General features: G+C 40.9%; 2 protein-coding genes across 4 annotated transcripts in view; one reads left to right on the forward strand and one right to left on the reverse strand.

Moving 5' to 3' along the window:
• LOC125981867 (unconventional myosin-XVIIIa) overlaps nucleotides 1-4,220 on the reverse strand; it is a 44,513-nt gene extending 40,293 nt beyond the window's left edge. For 2 of the 3 annotated variants that reach the window (XM_049741911.2, XM_049741910.2), the window contains exons 1-2: nucleotides 3,844-4,057; nucleotides 2,216-3,236 (exon numbers count right to left, since the gene is read on the reverse strand). In XM_049741911.2, the coding sequence (XP_049597868.1) occupies nucleotides 2,216-3,175 (960 nt within the window). In that variant the 5' untranslated portion in view covers nucleotides 3,176-3,236; nucleotides 3,844-4,057. Of the gene's footprint in view, nucleotides 1-2,215; nucleotides 3,237-3,843; nucleotides 4,058-4,202 lie in introns of those variants that run through there. The other variant, XM_049741908.2, reaches the window with a different exon arrangement.
• A 1,158-nt stretch (nucleotides 4,221-5,378) lies between these two features.
• LOC125981723 (vascular endothelial zinc finger 1) lies at nucleotides 5,379-14,012 on the forward strand. The gene is made up of 5 exons (XM_049741614.1): nucleotides 5,379-5,493; nucleotides 8,948-9,702; nucleotides 10,915-10,984; nucleotides 11,093-11,255; nucleotides 11,396-14,012. Exons 1-5 carry the CDS (start codon nucleotides 5,461-5,463, stop codon nucleotides 11,755-11,757), a joined length of 1,383 nt encoding a protein of 460 aa, XP_049597571.1. The 5' UTR covers nucleotides 5,379-5,460; the 3' UTR covers nucleotides 11,758-14,012.
• The last annotated feature ends 1,767 nt before the right edge of the window (nucleotides 14,013-15,779 follow it).

Genomic DNA, 15,779 nt, shown 5'->3' on the forward strand with positions numbered 1-15,779 from the left:
TAATACAATATGGCGAGACCAAGTCAAACCAAATGACACGTCCCAAAAAAAATCCTCACATTCAAATCCTGTTAAGAGCGGAGGACGAGAAAATTACTTTTTAAACCTTGATCATGGACTAAAATCTTGATCCTTGGAAAGTCCTGCCTCTTTCTAATCTATCCATGGTTTAATAATCTAGTCTAGTTGGAAACAGGGATAAATGGCATCGCGAAGAGATTATTCTGATGGCTTTTTTTCTTAAGATAAAACTGGTTTCACTCAATAACACCATAAAGCTAAGCTGTGAAATATCTATGATCGATATACCGTATTGGCCCGAATATAAGACGGTGTTTTTTGCATTGAAATAAGAAAAAGTGGGGGTTGTCTTACATTCAGGGTCTAGACATTATACCCATTTTCAACGCTAGATGGCGCCAGATATATTTGAAGCAAATGCTGAACTTAACTCCCCAGGCCAAAGCAAACCCCTGTAACAAAGAAGAAAAAGTAAAATAGCGGTAGCACAAAAAAGAAAAATAGCGGTAGACGAAGAAGAAAAATAAAAAAAATTGAGGTAAGAAAGAAAAGAGAAAAAAATAAGAAAAGAGACAACAGAAAATGTAAAAACCAGAAGCCATTCATTTACAAATGTGATTGCACTTTAGTTTACATATTTAAATGTTCAGATATTAAGATGTGATAGACAGTTTTTGCATGATTTGAATGAGGCAAAATAACATGCTTTTTCTCTTGAATATAGTGTTATAATCATTTGTTTCAGATGTAATGTCATTATTTTCTGTATAAAAATTAAATTTGGTGTTCAAAAATTCTTTTTTCAAACTTGAGTCTTGAAAAAGAGGGGGTCGTCTTATAATCAGGGTCGTCTTATATTCGGGCCAATACGGTAATACAGTATCATAGATGTTCTATGTGTTTGTATGTAAAATAGAAGCTGGCACAAATAATTTTTAATAATTTAATTAAACAATCTGCCAATTTGCATGACTGGTCAACATTATTTACAGTTAGTTACTGCAAGTGTATTTATAATTTTTTAAGGTTAAAAAAATACTTGTTTGCAATCAGAACCAGAGAGACCACAGCACTATATTGTAGTTGTCAGCTGGAGCATGGACAATGGCTGCCACCTAACGGACATACTGAGCCATATTCATGCAGCATATGTGGTCTCCATCTGCTCTAGATTCAGAGTCAAGATCTTATAATAACCACCTATAAATAGTACCGCTGGTTCTAGGTCAGCCTCTCAAGTGCATTTTTTTGTAGTATCGTCAATTACCTGTCTACTGATGAGCATCCAGATCAGCTAGATATGGGACAGAGTGAAGCGCGAGTATGAGGAGCCGATGAAAATGCTTGAGTGAATGTTTTGATTGAATGTCAACCTATGGATCTTTATCAGACAAGGGATCATATTAGGCATATTTTTTTCCTGTATAAACAGCCCTCGGACATCTAAAAATTGGGTTAAAAAGTAACAAGAAAATACCTACTACTTTTACAAAAACTAATGTTAATACTGTTTGTGTATTCCCAAGAAGTTGTCAAGAGTCAAAGGCACAAATGTGTATATTTGTAGTTGGGTTTTTTTTCTCAACATGTCATCTTGAGGCCCTGTAAAAGGATTAAAGTCAGGTGTACCAACAAATAAAGAGTTATGTTTGACACGCCCCTTCGTGTTCCACATGATAATCCACATAAAAAGACATGAATAGACTGCCAACCAGCAACCATATGGCCCAGGACTCTCGTAGCGTTTGGGCCGTTGTATACTTCAGCGTCCCATTGTTTTGTGTCAATGGTAGGGGGATGGCGGGGCGAGGGGGGGTGCTTGTATAGACCATCAGAACAGATTCTCTTAAAACGCGCACACGCACGCGCACACGCACGCGCACACACACACACACACACACACACACACACACACACACACACACACACACACACACACACACACACACACACACACACACAAACACAAACACACAAACACACACTCTCCAGTGAATACAAGCACAGAAATGCATTGTCATATTATAACAGATTCATCTCCAATATAAAAATGATTGAATCTAAGCCTACCTAAACAAAAAAATAGTAAAACTGGAGAACAGCAAGCTACACAATCAAATATATAATTTTGAGTTGCAAGGTATAAAGTTAACTACCTGTAAGAAGATGAATTGGAAAATGGAATGCAACTTACACTCAAGCCTTCCTTGTATGGGCTTTGGGATGTCCTCAGCCAGCTGCGGTTCAACTCACTCAGCTCCAAAATGGGTTGCACCTTCAGCAACACAGACTCCCCAGATTGACGGATCATCTCCACAATCTCATCCCTGCTCTTGTTCTCCACCTTGATCCCATTGATCTCAACCAGTCTGTCTCCTGGCACCAGGCCCAGAGCCCGGTCCTTGGTGGCAGAACCGGGCTCTGCAAAGTGCACCACTCTCCTGTACACATCTCCATCGGGCTGCCTGTCCAGCATGGTTGACCTCCTCAAAGAGAAGCCAAAATCACCTGTGTTGCGTCGCTGGAGCTTGAGTTCTCTGGGATCTGGGATTGGTGGAGCAACAAGTACTGGCAACTCTAAGTTGACACCTGGGAATGTTTTTTCTACTAGTTCGGGAATATGTACCCTATTTATGTTTTGTGGCTTGCTTCCTTGGCGAAAATAGGGTGGCTTTGATATCTGAACAGAGACCTTTGACGTATCAAATGCATTGTTCCTCTGGGAAGGGGTCGGATACCTCGGGCTTGGCCCAGAATTCAACTTGGCTAATTCTCCAAACTTAGCTGCTCTCTCCTTTACAGAGCTGCGTATTTGGTCCTGGTCGATTCCCTTGGTATCCTCACCAGATCCTACATCTTGTGCTAAGGTGTCACAGCTGATGAGGCGCTCAGAATCCAAGTCTGCCAGACTGAGATCCAGGTTGCTTGCCACCTTGATGGGAATAGGACCAGAAATATCCAACTTGCTCCTTGATTCCTTCTTGGAGCTCCCTCGATTGAGATGGAAGAAGCCTCGACGTATGCTCATCTCTTCCAGACTCTTCAACTCGGCCGGGGACATACGCTCCTTCTTGTCTTTTTTGTCTTTCTTCTCCTTCTTGCTAATGTCCTTTTCCTTCTCTCTCTCTTTGTCCTTCTTAATAAGATGAAACATATCGGACGTTTTCTACAGCCTCTTCATTCAAAATGTTCCCAAAAGTACAATATAGTGAGAGCTGTAAGACAGGTAGCATAAAAAAGAGACCATTAATGAGACCAAACAACGAATCATTTTGTTTTGAGGAAAACTATTTTGTGTGTAAGTAAACAAAACAACCAATGCATCATGCCCATAATGGAAATGACCAGTGACTGTTATTGAACCAGTCATTATCATGACAGCCCAATAGCACATATGATGTGCAGAGATCATTCACATTAGGCACACCCACAAAATCCAATGGGAGTTAGCGCAAGAACAGTATCAAAACGATCTGCTTAAACAATATATTTACCTCTGTGTATGTAGTTTGCAGTGATGTTATGCATTGTTTCTATTTTCCAATATTTTTTCTTACTCTAATACTACAAAATATTAGCATATGGTTCAATGAATGCCTCTCTGATAGTATCAGTCAAAACGGAATTACCTTTGGCTGTGCAAATGCAGTTGCCGTTCAAAGTGCCCTACATACAACTTAAAAGCATCGATGCACTCCATATCATACAGTTTGGGATCATCGTCCTCTCTCATGCAGACGACGGACGCCACAATGTCAGTTTCACCGTGACACACAGCACTCAACATTTACGAATAGTAGAATAAATCATGTATGTACTTGCCTTGCAGGTTTATGCACCATCCTTCCCGTCATTTTTATAGCTTAAAAAGCAAAATTCACGTCGTCGTTAGATCTCGCATCGCGCATACAATGCAAGATTTAAAAAAAAAAAATGAACATGATGCTTTTTGCCTCAAAATGTTTAATTGGTGTTTTATTAATTTTTGTTACTAGAGAATTGACTACGTGCTGCAGAATGTTGTCCTACGACATGCCCAGTCAGTGATGGGATATACTGTAATTCTAAGCTGCTTTGCCCTCATTAAAAACCTGATGGCCGCAGGGAAGGATGTCAATGATTGGAGCATGCACAAATATAGTACAGTATAACGGTCTACGTCACAAACGACAACATCCTACCTGTAACTTGGCATGTGAACGGTTGCAACTTTAATTTTACTTCCTCGAAATTGACTGAGGTGATACACAGGTATATTTATACTCGTGATGCCTTCACAGTCCACTGTAAGGTAAGAAATCCTATTCGGAGTGGGGTAAACAACGCTTGTGAAGGTCCCAAAATAGAAAAGAGCGAGACTTCTAATTTAACCGTTTTGTGTACTTAATTAAAAATTTACAGTTAGGAATATTGAAGCTCAAATGCACACGTTTGCACGAAGGTGTTGGAAATCACCTTGTATTTGAAATTCTGAGTGTACTTCAATATCACACAAGTGAAATCGGGCAACAGTGACCTCTATTGGGCTATTTGACCAATAGCACACGTTTGGGTAAAAGCAAGCACGCTGCTTTTGTTCTGCAAGTAACTTCCAATATATTTTATCCTGTTAAAGTAATTATCTTCTTGACTTTGTGACCGCAGTGGGTACACTTTCCATTTATAGTTAAAGGATGAATACTCATGCAGAAAGTGCTTTCCAGATTTGTTTTGTTCATAGGAGAGATACAACTTAACTTTATTTTATGAATATTTCAATTTTATCTGCATACATGTGCATGTGACAGTGACATGTCAGATGTTTCATACTTGCATAGCAATGACAATATTGTTAGCAGAGGCTAGTAAATATTTGCTATGAACGACAGAACTGTGTACTGTATTGCACAGCTTAGTGCCCATTCATCCCTATTCCATGAATGAAAATGAACGGTTATCCACGAGGGAGTCCCAGTTCTCGTTTGATCGAGGTTATGTCTTTATTCGATAAAGCAGGTGTAGCACTAAATCGTTGACACAAAAAGTGGAAAGCCATTTTTTTATCACCAACAGACTATTAGTAAAACACATCTATGAAACAGCCACATGCGACATCGAGGCGGATACTCAATAAAATATGCCCCTCACAGAATCAGCAAAAAGAGTAGATGGGGGTGTTTCGGTAAAAAAAAGTCTTCATCACACAAGGTTTGTTGAGGGTAATTGTCAAATTGGTGATTTATGGATTATTGTATTTGCCCGGAAATTTGTTTTTAAAATAAAATTTGAATTTTAGAAATCGAAAAATACGCTCGTCCAAAAGATGAAACGATATCACCCCCCGTGATGGTGATAAAATGGTATAACCCTTAAGGTTACCGGAAGTTGTTTCAGCTGCCATGTTTGGTTGCTTTGTTGTAGGCTTGTACTAGGTTTCCTACAGAATTACTAAGTGTGGAAATGGAGGCAAGCTGGAGTACGTTTCTTTTCCAAGTAAGTTCGCTGCTTCGGGGTGGTTACTGATATTGCACGCGTGGGAAAAAACTGAAACTGAAACCACTGAATGTTTTGGCGGCAAAAGCAGTTTTTAAACGAGTAGTGCGAAGAACAAGTAAGCAAGCAAAACAATGGTAAATTAATTCTGGCTTCCAGCTGTGAGGCTCGGATTGACGCTTGAACAAAAACGTCTACGTGGTGGATGAAAAACGCCATCTTCTTATCATCCGTGGTGTATTTAGAGAAGCCGAATAATGTGCGTTTATTTTCTGAAGTTTGTTTTCCAAGTCGATCCCAGGCAAACATGCGGCATCATTCCAAGTGAGGCACTGCACCGTTACAATCGACCCGCACACACACAACAGCTTTAGCCCATTATGAACGCGTTCTTCGTGATCATGAAATCTGAAGTGGGACGTAGCGTCAAATAGGAACCCCCCACCCAAGATTTTCAGCCTCGATCGCGGATTAATTATTTGCGCTTGGAAAATCTCAGCAGCTGATAACCGCGGTTCGCGGCCAACTTCGCAGAGACTGTCGCGTTCACTAGCCAATTTAGCTTACGATTTGTAAGAAATCTCCATCACATTCACCAAAAACTTAAATAATTCCTCGCAATAGAGTCGATCCGACTTGCCGAGGACCGATGGTGCTGGAATTTGTTTGCAACTAAAAGGCCGTAGCTCCATCCATTTATTTGTCTGTTTATTTTGCCGAGCGTCGCGGAAAGGAATTCAAACTATGCACACATCATGATACAAATGGGCAAATTCGGATTTATTTCTTCTTTTTTGTGCAACTCGGAGTGCTGAACATCCCTGGAATTTGAAATATATATTTGATTCATTTGCTCTTATTCATACAGTTAAACTTGTGATATTTATGAGTTACAGATTCTAATTAAGTTTATGTTGTCTTGGGGTTCATACTGATATAAAAAGAAATTATCTATCATTTAGAAAGTCCCTCAAATTATTTGTGAATATAACGTGATAAGTGTTGCTCCGGATTGAAATTTAGTGAGGGCTATATGGTATGTGTGAAGACACAAAAAAAGTGGAGATGGACGAGAACCAATACCAGATATTCTATTGAGCCGATACCGGCCTTATTTTTTAGGTATACATTACTCATGGACCTTGCCAATACCAGCCACCGATACTTAAGGTGAAGAAAGTCTGACGTTGAAGAAGTCCTCTTCGGCAATAATTATGGCTGTACTGCTGCAATTTGACACATTAGGGAATTTCACATACTGTAAAAATCCCCCCTAACAAATAAATGTTGGGAAAAAAAAACTTGATTAGTAAAAACCACCTATTCTACTGCCCACACTGCTCTTCTCACCATTAATGTTCTATTTGCACAAGAAGTGCTATCCTGGTTATGTATTCATGTGCTCTATCTTGTCAATTGGAGGGTTTTTTTTTTTTTTTTTTTTGTTCTCATGTGCCTCTAGAGTACTTTACTGTTTGGGCGACAAAGACAGATGGACAGTGTGGCTTGTTTTAAAATATCTGGCATGGTGCCAGTATGCACACTTGTATTATGTACCTCACACTGTTACTTTGTCTTTTGGTCTTTTGTAAACGTTTTGGCTGTCTGTGGAAGAGGAGCAACACTGAACAATGCTTCAAAATTCTTGCTATTAAATTTATTTAAGATTGATGGCTTTGTAGTACCTCTAAATTTCTAAAAAATTAATATATTTGCAAATGTGTGTTTATTTGTAATTCCTTGTAGTACCTCTAAATATCTAAAAAAATAATATATTTGCAAATGTGCATTTATTTGTAATTCCTCACTTACATCATGTCATGTTTTATGCAGTGCAGTAATATTTTCATGGATACCCCGAAGCACAACAGTTGTGCCTCTGCAAACAAGCTATTATGTGAATAGTGTTTTAAAGTATTAAGAAAGTTTGCCATTCAAACAGTTGAAAGGAAAGTGACTGTTACAGAAAGTACATTTTGTGTAAAATGTTATTTTAGCTCTGAGTGCCTAAGAAAGGAGACAAAACAAGTATATTTATTAGAAAGTTGATATACTGACTTAATAGCACTTATTCTTTTTATAAATATTCCCCTAGTACACACAAAATCAACATGTTTACACAGTATTTCAAAGTGACTTAGCTTGAGGTTGTCAAAATAAGCTTTGGGAAGTGTAAAAAAACAAACCTGTGCGACTCCAATATGTTTGTTGCCTGTATTTGTAAACTGAGGTAGCATAATCAAAAGCTCGAATGTCAAACTGCTTATTGGTTTGATGGCGGCTGAGATCCAATTCCTAGAAACTTAAGTCACATTTCTAAAGCTGACATGCTGTATTTTACGAATGTTTTTTTTCTCTTTTCTTTTTCTCCCCTCCTTGCATCTACAGACATAAATACGATCTCAAGGCAAGCACTGATGTCAGCTTTTTACCAGCTAACTGAATAATATTTTATATGAAATAGTGATTTTTGCAGCTTTATCTCTCCTGCCCTCCCTCCCTTTTCAACATGGTCTTTGTTTTGGTTCAAAATGGGATTATGCCAAGCAGCTGTATAGTGAGACACAAAAGATGTAGGCAAGACGGCGCATAATCAGACTCAAGACCGCAAGTGCCGTTCAAGTCTACAGTGGCCCGTGGAGCCGTCGGGACACTGCCTCCATTTTGATGTTATTTATGAGCGAGCAGCCTCAGTTGTCAGAGTGCATTTGTGTCAAAATGGTCAGCGTCGCATGAAGGCAACAGCAGCTTTTACGGGCCCTGCACTTCTGCGGCGGGGCCAGGCTGTGCCTCAGTTCTTGCGTGATATCGCCACTGCCACCCAAACAGCACCCCGTGCCGGTGGACAGCACAGCGTTATATGATGATGGCAAATCCTGGAAGGTGGCAAGCGTGAGCAGGTGCTTAGAGGAATGGGCGAACTCGGTTGCCAAGCCGCATGAGTTCCCAGGTTCCCTTGCACACCGGCAAAGTGACTGCTAGCTTCGCCGAGTGGTATGTGGATAAACAATGTCCCCAGCTCATGAATAGATGAGGCAAATCAATGAAGATGAGCATACAAAGCAACCCCCGCTGTGGCCCTAGTGCATCACTGCTCAGATTTGCGTCTTTCACAATAGGCTAGATGACATAAGGAGGACATTGTGTGGGTCATTTTTCTTTTCGCGCCCCCAGCCCTTTACTCTTGGAACTTCTTTTTTTGGGGGGGGCTGGCCTTCTTCGATGGATGATTGAACCACAAAGGAAAGGTCAAGCATTTCACCTTGGCCTTTCTTGCTGGTGGTTGGGCGTCAGACTGTTTTACTGAGCTAACAGCATTGAATGTAGCATCATTTTTAGATTAGCTCACATTGAGAAATGCTCGCTGCTGCGATACATGAAAATACAGTAGCATAGTTCACTCACAGACCTGCCTTTGTGTTTCATCTCCTTGACATTTTTTTAATTCCACCAGCAGGCCAATGAATCCCTCCACCACCAGCACCAGGTGGCCCAGAACAGCCTGCTGCCGCTTCTCAATGCAGGAAGTGAACCGATCGACCAAAAGCCCGTGCTGCCCATCCAAATGGACCAGAAGAACCCTTCCATTGCCCTGGATCTCCTCAAAGACAATGTGGCCAGCGGAGGAGGTGGACGGCCTCCAGTGCCTGTGATAAAAAAAGAGCACAAAGGCAAAACGCCATTTGTTTGCGGCTACTGCAACAAAGCCTTTCGCGACAGCTACCACCTGCGACGCCATGAGTCCAGCCACACGGGAATCAAAATGGTGTCGCGGCCAAAGAAGACGGCGCAGACGGCCCCGACCATGGTGCCAATGATCTCCACCATGCAGAGGGAGAATAACGGAAACGTTTCCTACATCTCCACAGCGGCGGGCATCCTTTCCACAGCGACCACTTCGGTTTCTTCGGGCGCGAGCATCATGACCTCTGCAATGGGCAACTTATCGCACCACCAGCAGACTGTCCCCAAGAAGCCAGCCAAACCTGTCAAGAAAAACCACGGCTGCGAGATGTGCGGCAAGGCCTTCCGCGATGTTTACCATCTGAATCGCCACAAGCTGTCCCATTCGGACGAGAAGCCCTTCGAGTGCCCCATTTGTCACCAACGGTTTAAAAGGAAGGACCGGATGACCTACCACGTTCGCTCTCATGATGGCGGAGTCCATAAGCCCTATGTGTGTTCCGTCTGCGGTAAAGGTTTTTCCAGGTAAGTTCAGAAAGAATTACTTTGCACATTATCAGTTTGATATTCACTTCTGGGTACAAAATGGATTCCGAAATACAGTACAGTCAGTATCTGTTGATGCGTTTGGCATTTTAATGTCATCATAATTTTTGTAATGAGCAGGCAATATGAAAACCGTGGCACTGCCTCATTAGCTTGTGCTGCACTGTGGCACTTTTATGTGAGCCACTTTCAGGCTTGCCTCCAGTACGGTGACATGGGTCAGGCATTCGTTTGCATGCTGGAAGGTGAGAATGGGCACTGAAGAAAAGGCCACAGAGTCATTGCCACTTAGCTCGATCTGCTGGCATCCACTGGACTCAACCATGTCTGCTCCTCTTGGATTGGGACCAAAAATAGCAAAAAGCTCCGGTTCATAGGACTAAGAAGCTTCAACCTGACTTCTCATTTGTATGGCTAGGCAATCATCAACAAAAACACAAAATAATAGTTCTTAAAAAAGAGCAGACTGAATTTTTTTGTCTGCCGACTCAAAGCACCCTTACTCACCCCGCTAACATGATTCAACTCTCAGCGTCACCAGAACTATCCAGCTGTCAGTGGTGGATCCACGCCAAGCTGAGATTATGAATGCAAGAGACTCACCGTTAAAGGTCAACAGGCAAAGGCTTTCTGAGGGAACGTCACTTGAATTAAGCAATGTGCAAAGTTGAACTCACTTTTGTGGCCTATATTTTCTCTTAGCCCTGACAGAGATGCGATATAAAAATTAGCATTGGATTTTTACTGAATACTCCCGCAATCAGCAACAAAAATCTGCGGGGCCGAGTCGTCAATATTTGCATGATACAAGTAGTCACGTTGTGTTTCTGCAAGCAAATGCATGAATCTGAGAGCCATGTCAACCGCCATTTTACTGCAAATAAACAATTGTACAATGGTGCACCATCGCAGTGTGGCGCTTCCGAAAGTAGGCCAAACTAAATCACGCATGATTGATCGTGGAGAATCAACTGCCACTGACGCAACTTTTAAGGGTTCACACAATCCCCCTCAAAGCAAGCAATATCTGGATGTGAGCAATGGAACACATAAAGGTTGTAGGAAACATGAATGTAATATTTGAGTCAATATTAATGCTAGTAATAAAAGTGCTAGTCATTGAGGATCATTATTTTATTTACCAGTAACACAACTTTTTGAATTTATTTTTTTTTATTTATTTTTTTGCAGGCCCGACCACTTGAGTTGTCACGTGAAGCACGTTCATTCTTCTGAACGACCGTTCAAATGTCAAGTGACGGTACGACCATCTTTTGTTTGACCCTATCCAGATTCTGTGTATTATCGCCACTTATGTTGTTGTCGCGCTCCCTTGACCTTTAACCTGGCATGCTCTGGGCGCCTGCAGGCATGTACCTCTGCTTTTGCCACCAAAGACCGACTGCGTTCTCACATGATCAGACACGAGGGGAAGGTGACCTGCAGCATTTGTGGAAAGATGTTGAGTGCAGCTTACATCACCAGCCACCTGAAGACTCATGGCCAAGCCAACTTCAACTCTTGTAATAAAGGTATTTTGCAACTGGTAGACAAAACGCAAGAGGAAAGCATCATTTTTTTGTGAAGTTAGAAGCAGTTTGTCCAATTTGGGTCAGATTGAGAATTGTTGAACCAAGCAACTATTTGATGATCGTTCCTTTTCCCTCCCCAGACGAGGTCTGCAACTCTGCCTCAGCAACACCCGTGACAGTTTCAGCTCCCATTACCACAGCAATGAATCGGGGCAACTCCAACAACAACAACGCTGTCACCATCGCGGCGCAAATGAACATCAGCACCAACACAGTCAACATCACCTCGCCGGTCAGCCTTCAGCACCCGCTCACCATCACCGGGCCCGTCAATATCGCCTCCGTCAACATCCCCGCCACCGCTTCCATGAATATCGCCCACCCAGTGGCAATAACCACCCCCATGCCTATGAATATCGCCGGCCCGCTTAACATTGCCATGAGGTCGGTGGATAGCATGCCTTTCTTGTCCCAAGTCTTGCCGTCTTCCCCGCCATGGTAAAAAAGAAAAAAAAAAACAGGAAAAGGAGCATAGAAGTGGCCACAAAGAAAGGAAAATAAAGTCAAGCAATTTGGCCCTTAGGCCTAGCTCTGTTCTTTTAAACCCTCCATATTTTTTTCTATCACACCTCCAAGCGCGTGCTGCATTTCCAAGAGCTTTGCAGCCAGCCACGGGGTGCCGGCCAAGTCTCAGCTGCATCACGACTAATGCTACAAGAGTGATGGGAGACGCGCAACACTTGAGTAGAATCCAAGTAGGACCGTCCTTGAAAGAGAAGGACAAGTTTAGGACTTAGCTAAGTCAGGTAGAATGACAAACTGTGAGGTGATTCCTCCTACGTGATGATGAACTCTCTCGAAAGATTTGTTTTTAGGAGGTTACCATTGGAGAGAAGTGATGGACTGACCTTTCTCCAGCAATCTTTGTATGTTAACTATAGCTTGGCTACCCTTATTTAATGTAGGAAAGAAGCATAGTGAAAAGGGATAGCAGCTTCCATGTGCATGGAAGAATATTTTTTCACCGTGCTACAGCTTTTCTGTGTTCTTTTCAGATAGTAGCTACTACGCTCTTGAGGTACAGGTGTACATTTGACATAGTCCGCTTAAGTTTTTAACCTGTCTTTTTAAGAGGATATCTTCAAAAGTGTCCGCATGATGATGAAACATTTGTATCTTTATATTTGTATGGAATCATGAAGACTTGCGTTAGTATGTTCAAATATGTTTCAACGTGCACCCCACCCAGCTTCCCAATGTCACCAGAGTGGATTGAGTCTCGCACTGAACGAACATCCCACGCAGGCAAAGAGCAGCAGTATTAGTATCAAAGGGCACGCTAACGTTGCTAACCCTAGCCTGTCGTCTCATAGTGGTTAAAACTGGAAAGACACAGCTGGATCTTGAATTTCTGCCAGAAAAAAAAAGTTATGAGGTGATGTCTGATTCCTCCATAAACCTCTCCCAACATTTATCTCCCACTGCCCCGAAAAGACTCACTCAGGAAACACCTTCAAACGAACATGTACTTCACATATTCATTCTGGGCTTTTATGTGGTTTTCGTTTCTGTTTTCTTTGGGGTGTGGAAAATAGTTGAGAACCTAAGGTTACTTGTCCCAGAACGAAAATGTCAACAATCACCAGTGGCTCTGTAGACATTTTTTGTCTCGCTTTTGTTTTTAGATTTAGATCTTGTTTGCACTGGAGTATAATACCGGAGGAACTTAATTGGTTTATATTAATTCGAAGGGTTATTGTGTATGTTTGGTTCTGTTTGCTTAGGGTTAGCAACATATCCCCCCCCTCCAAAAATGTTCAAGGGAGCTTATTCTTGTGCGAATCAGCATTATGGCTTGATGAGTTGAATGTTGGGGCTTTTTTTTGTATTTTTTTTATTCCCTTTGAGAGTGGTTCTCAGATGATGCATGAAGGAGCGTTTTGAGTTGTTGGTTGCCTACACACTTCCCTACTTCCATCACGGACAAAAGTAGTATTATTTTAAAAATATAGTTGTTCACCAACTTGCTGTACAATGGCATATCTACTGTACATTTTAGTTGTTGTTGTTTTTTTCCAACAAACAGCAGTCACAGGCTGAGAATTATTCTAACTGATTTTGGGGGGTGGAAATTTAATGAAAGAATATTGAGACAAGACTGACATTGCATGACCCTGAACACTATAACTTTGTTGAATATTTTATTTTTTTAATGAATGCAGTGTTGCAACTCCTGAAGAGTTTCAGTTGACACTGAAAAAAATGCAATATGCATGATTGTCATTGTTCATTTTTTTAACAAAATAGTATTATTTTCTTAATGTACGTATTGCATAGATACACTATAATAGACTGTTTGCCAAATTTGATACAGCAATAATGTGATGAATTCAACTTGTGTTGATGTTATTGTTGACTTGAGCATCTCTTTATTTTTTAAGACAAATATGAATTGGAAATTCCATGAGCCTCGTGAAAGCAGTTGAATGTATATCTTTGTACAAAAAGTTTTAGGTCTGCAGATGCAGTAGTAAAGATAGATGTGAAAGATAAAATAACCCTTTTTTAAAAAATAAAACTTTTGTATTAGAATATTAACAATGGTAATTTTGTATATACAAGAAAGTAGGCTTTCCAATTAGATGAAACATTCCTGCATTTTTTTTTAAATGTATGTTTGTCAAATTATTACATGAACATGCGCAATGTTATGTGCCTTTTATTTGGGTTGTCTAAATAAAAGAAAATCATTACATATTTTGTATTTAGTAAAGGATATTTGCCGTCATGGTAAAATTCAGGAGCGTTTTGCTTTATTTGAAGTTTAATCACATGATCATACAGTCTTCGGGAAAAATAGTCCTTTGTAACAACATACAAATCTCCGGCAATGTGATAAAGCGCAAAATAATTTTCTACAGTTGTCCAGCAGATGGCGCCCAGTAATCAAATTCAAATGTTTACGCCGTCTGTGTTGAATTAGTTGACTGCAATGTTTTCAGCGTGTGACTCCATCATCAGTCGAGAATTGTCGAAGAACAAAACATGCATGCAAGTCAAATTAGACGGAGAGAAAAAAAATCAAATGAACAATTTATTTGCTGGACTCCTAACTAGCAGCCAAATACCAAATATGTATTCCAAATACAAGTATGTAGATGACACCCTCAATATTGGCCAAGGTCATGCGACGGCAAGTTGCAACAAACCTAAAAGGGCCTCCAAATTGGAAGTTTGCTTGTTGGGAATCTTCCGCAGTAAAGACTCAGAATCAGCTTTATTGGCCAAATGTATGCATGCCAAACAAGGAATCTGACTCTGGTTGATGTCAGCCTCTGTACAACATTTAAGTGACTAACAACATTCAGGCCTCCTGTCTCCAATCTCATTTGGCCTAAATTAGCCTTATAGTGTGAAGCCACCTGGTTGGCTGCCTTTTAAACAGCTTAAAAAGATGCTGGACTGGGTTGGGAACGTGCTTATTCCTCAACTGAGTAACTCACAAACTGAGCGTTATGCTCTTGACACCTGTCTCAGGTCCATCCAATTTCGTCCAATGGATAATCAAGAGTGACTTCAGAGCAACATGTTTTTGGATGGAAAACCGCAGCAAAGAATGGGGAGGGAAAAATAGAGTAAGAAATGGTGAGGACTCTACATTTTGAATTCACTCATGCTCCAAATTAAGTACTTGAAATTTAATTGTAAAAATGAAGCTTGCTTAATTTCAGACTGTGTCCAATTCAATGTATTTTTACATGCTCATATGTGTCCAACTAGTGAGAAGACAGACGTAGAGAGTGAAAGATAAGACATAGTATGTACTCGCTTTCCTTCCTGTGTGAAGCAACATGAGTGTTTAGCAACATTCATGGCTAAATATTTCTTTTCACTGATCTTCCTCATCCGTGTGTGTCGAGATGTATCACAATTCGCCTTTGAAAATATAACAACGCTCTGTTTTAAATCGCTGTTGTACAGTGCAATTGTATTTTACCGTATTTAATAACAATCCAGTTTTTCTAATACTCTGCTCTTGTACTTGTCTGGCTTCATGTGCACTACTTCTGATCTTATCATTTTTCATTTGGAGGCAAAGCTGAAAGTGGCACACACTGTGCTGCTGGCTGGACACCATCAAGTCTGTGCTGTTAGAACAGTACGACCTAATTCAAACAAAAAGTTGCATAATAACAAAACAACTCTCACACACACAAAAATCCCCTCGTTTTTATGCTTCATTTTGAGCAAGGGTACAGTACACATGTGACTGGGCTGATTTTAAACCCGATTCCGTACTTTCGATTAGAGTTGTTTCTCATTGTTTGTCGCATCACTTGGTCCATCCATGATTCCCTGCTCTGGAACAAAGCTGTTGCAAAGAGAAAAGTATAGTGAGACGGAGACAAGGGAACACAAGGTTCTCTGAGAAGTGACTCACGTCCTATTTTATAACCAGCCGACAAATAAAAAAAAGATAATCGAACCCTGTCAGCGTCAATGAAGATGTGTGCGTGCGTACCA

This window comes from Syngnathus scovelli, chromosome 15, assembly GCF_024217435.2.
Source record: "Syngnathus scovelli strain Florida chromosome 15, RoL_Ssco_1.2, whole genome shotgun sequence".
In the NCBI taxonomy this organism is placed as follows: domain Eukaryota; kingdom Metazoa; phylum Chordata; class Actinopteri; order Syngnathiformes; family Syngnathidae; genus Syngnathus; species Syngnathus scovelli.